We start from the raw sequence: 5,387 nt of genomic DNA, 5'->3' as shown, positions 1-5,387 counted from the left end.
AGGACGAGTTGCAGGCGAGGGTACGTGGGGTAGGGCTGTGTACCTGTACAGGTACAGGGTCCGGACCTCAACACCTGGTGTACCTCAACAAGTGAAACCACTGGACACTAAATGTAAGACTGAAAAAATGTTCGCCAAATTAGCACTAAAGATGAAAATATTAGATACTAAAAAATCTTCTTTAGAAATTTATCTAAAAGTTTTAAAAGCTATCTATACTATCTAACCAAAGGATTTATAAAAGAACGTTACAGGATTGACGGTTTAACTTAAATATCAAATTTAAAAGTCACTAACTAAACAAAAGACCGCCCGTGACAAGACGTGGAGTTGTGTCCGCTGTCCGGTTGTTGGTGGGTCATTATTCCTGACTGGGGAGGCAGAAGCCTGAAGAAGGCGGGATTTCCGCCGGGTTTGGTCCCGCCTCCAACAACACTTTTCTCTACATCAAAATAAACATTAGGAAAAATAAACAAACACTTGAGCTTTCTTTCACTAGTCCTGCAAAATTATATACTTCCGTCATTCTGCCTCATAAATATGAACTAAATGTAATGTAGTAGATGAAAATACGCTAATAGCTGCCTGTGTATAAAATGTGTAGGTCTCTGGGTTTGGTTAAGCTGTTAACATTATACAGTTCTTTACACTTAATCGTTGTCACGCAATCTGTGTGCAAACTTTCCTGCTTCCTTGTGGGGCATTTCACATCCTTACATACAGATATTTCAGTGGGGCATTCGTATTGTAGCACTGTCCTGTTTTCAGCAAATAAAGACTGAATTTGTGCCTAGATTTTAAGGTTTTGTGGAACATACATACATTTTCTTACAACCAAAAACAAGATGTCCCCAAATCTGATTCAGTATCAAAACCGATGTCTGATTTAGTACAGCTTCATATACTTATAAGAATCTTCAGGGATGTTCTCCTCTACTTTACGTTCCAAATTTGCTGTTTCTTTTTGGAGGGTATAAAAAAAAATCCATATCCAGATACCTTAATACGGTCTATATGGATATAGATCTTTAAAATTTGTACCTCAAACTTTGAAGGGTTTTTAAGAAGATAATCTTCTCACAACCAAGAATTTGGTTTTCCCCGAATCAGCATCAAAACGGGGGGGGGTCTCTGTCTCGGGGGGGGGTCTCTGAAGGTTTTCGTTTACTTTTCGTCGGTCCTGATATACAGGTATTTCACTACAGGAATTTGTGCCTCAACGTTGAGGGTTTTTTAAACAAGATAATCTTCTTGCAACCAAGGACAAGTCCAGGGTTTCTCCAAACCTGTTTCGAAACAGGGAAATCTGCGGGTGTCCTAGTATTAGACACCTTCAATAGCTTAGAAGGATCAGAAAGCTCCTTTGTCAAGTTAGTTACAGCATAAAGGTGTAACATGTAGTTTCATCCTTGGGGGGGGGGTAAAACTGGCGTCAGGACTTGGCTACGGAGGAGAGACGTGTAGAAGGAAAGACGCAGAAGAACGGAACGAAAGAAACATTGTCATATGGTAGAAGAAGGGTTAGGATCAGGCACGCTTCTGAATACTCTTCGCGTATCCAAGAGTGTAGATTTGCCACAGTACAGTTCTGGATACGCGTGGACCATCCAGAACCGTGCCTGAGCATGGCTCCTGTCCTGCCGTACCTTCAGGCACCAGTTTGCTGGTTGCGAGACGTTGAAGGCCTCCGCTGCCTCCAGCAGCTTTAGTGCAGAGCCGGTGGGTTCGCCGTGCACGTTCAGGGCGTCTTCCGCGCCGTCCAAGGCGGCCTGGGGGGACACGAGAACAAGTCGCTAAACATCTATACAGGTAGCACAGCAAGCAAATAGATAAACAAACCTACAACTGTTTAGCGTATTTGTGACCCCAGGCAGATTTACTAGGACTGTAGGTTTGAGAAGTTATCAGGACTTCTATCTACTAGTATAACATATTGTTATATTTTGTCTGACTCTCATGACGTCCCTGGGAAATTTTCAGCAGACTGACTTGAGTTAAAAATTTCATCAATAAACAAACAAACAGATAAACAAACAAACAAACAAACCTGGTACAGCATGGCGTTGACACTGAAGCCGGGCTGTGAGCGGGCGGGGCGGCGGCGGCTCGGCTGGTCTTGTGCCGGCATCTGTCTCCCCAGCCTTCCCAAACCCTTCCGCACGGAGAGGAACAACAACCGTTCCCGTAAATATCAACAGGATCGGGAATAAAAAACGTCTTTTCTATCATCAAACCGTCCGCAGATTAAAACATCAGGTTCAGGTAGTTTCTGTAGACACCGTACGGACGTACCGACACCACCAGGTTTATAGTACAGTAAATGTCTTCGACACTGAAGACCTCTCGAGAAAACAAACAAACAAACACTGGGGGAAAACTTCAATCAAAATACCAAAAGTTCTACCCCCCAAAAACACAGAATAATAGCGAACAACGTTCAGTGATAAAAAGTAGACAACATCCCAAACTAACAGGTTGTCTGTTTGTTGGCACGGAAGATAGCAGGACGGTAGAGGTACACTAAAGTTTCCGAATGTCAGGGTTAATCTGAACCAACGTTCAGCACGGAGGAAAACAGAAGATTTTGGCGGCAAGTTTTACCGTGATGAAGTCCCAGCCGGGACCTTCTGCGGGGATGTGGAGCCCCCTAGCGGGCAGCACCTGTGATGACAGGGACAGACATCTGGTGAATAGCTTTGCTAGCGTCGCCATCGTATATACGAAGAGCGGCTGATTTTTGCTGCCGTTCTCTGTGACATCGAGGCGGTTGTGTTGACGGGTCGGCGCGTCGCTATGGAACATCTCCCGGCGGCCTCATTGTTCCAGAACCGCGTCATAAACACAGGCGGCGGCGGGAAGAACAAAATCAGATCTTCCATCTTATACACACAAACACACATACAGAACATACAAACATGTACACAAACACACATACAGAACACACAGGGTTGGCAATGGAAGGGATGGTTTGAGATTTTGACCATGTAGAAACGAGTCTGAAATGGCGGATATTGTTCAGTACGGCATTAACTTATTGGCTAAGCTAACGTTAACGTTACTGTGTGGTTAGTTTATGTTTGAAAAGAGAACAAAGTATGACGCTTCTGGACTAGTGCAGAGATTGGTTCTTTCTAAAAATGTTCTGATTTACTCATAAATGAACTATGGACTGGAAGGGTTTAACACCATACCTAACGTAGCCTGCGCCGCGAGAGAAAAAAAGACGGCAAAACGGCCGGCTCTGTCCTTGGTGCTGAACTCACTGTCCTGACGGACAGGTTCTGTTTATAACCAGATTCAGCAGGAACGCTGCAGTTCTCACATTGTCGCTTGAGGGAGTGCCTGGGATTACATCGTTACGTAAACTGTTGTACCGGCTATACAGATACAGATGTCAGATAGAGAAGCTGGTGTGTTGCACCGTGGGGCTGTTCTACCGGCTATATAGACACAAATTCGTACACGGACGCTCCTGTAGGCTTTTTCCAGGAAAACTGCTACAGACAGGCTAAATCTAAAGGTTTTTTTGTCGTCACGGATCCGGAGTTGAAGCCTTGTTCGTTTCTCCCTAAGCTGGTGTGTTGCGCTGAGGGGCTGTTATACCGGCTATACAGAAACACGGACGCTGCCTACGCTTTTTAGGAGAACTGCTAGAGACAACCAGGTGAAAACAAGTCTTCCAGCCAACGCCGCCAAAGGTTTTCCTCGCGAAGTTGAAGCCTGGTTTGTATCTCCGACACGATGAGAGTCCGTAGGCGGAGTGATATGCTGTGGCTGACGGTCCCGATGATGACCGTGGTCGGGACGGTCCTCGTGCTGCTGGCACCGGGCGGGCGGGAGATTCCTTCGGGCGGAGGAGCGCGGAGCCCCGACAAAGGTGGGTGGCACTCACGGTCTAACTCTCTACCTGGTGTTATCGTATCTATCTACCTGGTGTGACCTTACAATAGAAAAACTATGTAAATTTATCTCCAATTGCTTTAAAAAGAGAGGAGAAATGTCTGTATCTTCATATCAACAAAATGGAAGAAGCTATAACCTTTTTTTTTTTTCAACCTTTATTTATCCCTGAAAATGTACAGTATGTAACAGTACCACTCTTCGGCCTGAGCCGCTTTTCAAGAGGTCAAGGGGAGGCAAGTCAGGGGTCTTTTACAAATGCTTAGGTTCAGTTACAATATTAAATCAGTCATAGAAATACAATATAAATACATACAAGTCCATACAAAATTCAAACATTATCTCGATTCATATCTTATCAGTATCAAACATCCAAGTTTTATTTCACAAATTATAGTCGTTCTGAGTGACTCGACGCAGTTGGTTTTTAAGACCATAAGACCATACCAAGCCTATTCTTTCACTTAGACACAGCCTTAAGCCTTGACACATAAACCCTCTTTATTACACAATCGCGTATAATCAAGATAATCACACTCCAGTATTAAATACGTGTGAGGTAATTGATATACTAGTATCTAATCCCCTGGGTTATCACTCAAAATACAAATGCACGAACCTTTATTTATCTTTTTATTTTAATTAGCACATACGTAGTACATAATGAAAAATTATACAAAATAACACAAAGGAAATAAATGTACAAGGGGAGGAGGAAAAGCCACAATGGCTTATTTAAAGTCCTCCCCTTCATGATTTTACAATTTCTACAGGTTATTAAATGAGATATAAATAACAACCTTTCTGCATGTAAATATCAGAAGCTTTATAAAACGTAGTGTTTTCAGATTAATTCGTGGTCTGTACTGAAATTAATTCAAAGGGACATCTTTGTCTTTTAAGTATGATAATCCCTCAGGGAATCAACTCTTGTGATTGAATCCTATTTAATTAATAAAGGATTTGCCAGGAACGTTTGTTATTGTATCCAGAGCCGTGCCTATATAGTTCCTGTGCTGAATGGATCAGGCACGGTTCTGGATAGTCTCCGCAGATCCAAGAACGTAGGCTTGCCCCAGGCACGATTCTGGATACGCGTAAACCATCCAGAACCGTGCCTGAGCATAGCTGTAGATAAAGAACGGTTCTGCATACGAGTATAAGACGTCCGTTTGCTCCGGTGGCTGTGACTTTGGCTGTGCGTGAATGGTTCTGGATAAAGCACGGTTCTGTAGACAACAAGAGTTTAACCCAGGTAGTTTTAGAGCTGTGGAATGCAGCAAATATGTCTCAGCATATAGATTGGTGGTACCCAAACGGTGCACCGGGCCACAGCACACATCAAACACACAGTTAGATTGGAGTGGTTCCCCCAGACTGATCAGGTTAGTTCAGCCGCGGACGTCGATGTTCATTTAGCAAATTGGAGCAGGACGGGGGAGTCGGAGATGGGGGGGGTTAATTTGGCTCGGAGCCGGTTTTTGCGG

The 5,387-nt window shown here is 43.8% G+C and overlaps 1 protein-coding gene across 1 annotated transcript in view; it reads left to right on the top strand.

The window, feature by feature from the left end:
* Positions 1 to 3,642: 3,642 nt before the first annotated feature.
* LOC109463510 (sodium/potassium/calcium exchanger 3-like) overlaps positions 3,643 to 5,387 on the top strand; it is a 15,541-nt gene continuing 13,796 nt past the window's right edge. The window contains exon 1 of the mRNA XM_019760343.1: positions 3,643 to 3,877. Within this exon, the coding sequence (XP_019615902.1) occupies positions 3,742 to 3,877 (136 nt within the window). The 5' untranslated portion in view covers positions 3,643 to 3,741. The remainder of the gene's footprint in view (positions 3,878 to 5,387) is intronic.

This window comes from Branchiostoma belcheri, unplaced genomic scaffold (assembly GCF_001625305.1).
Source record: "Branchiostoma belcheri isolate BF01 breed outbred unplaced genomic scaffold, Haploidv18h27 scaffold127, whole genome shotgun sequence".
In the NCBI taxonomy this organism is placed as follows: Eukaryota; Metazoa; Chordata; class Leptocardii; order Amphioxiformes; family Branchiostomatidae; genus Branchiostoma; species Branchiostoma belcheri.
Note: the sequence above shows the minus strand (reverse complement) of the source record. Positions and strands in the feature narration are given on the sequence as shown.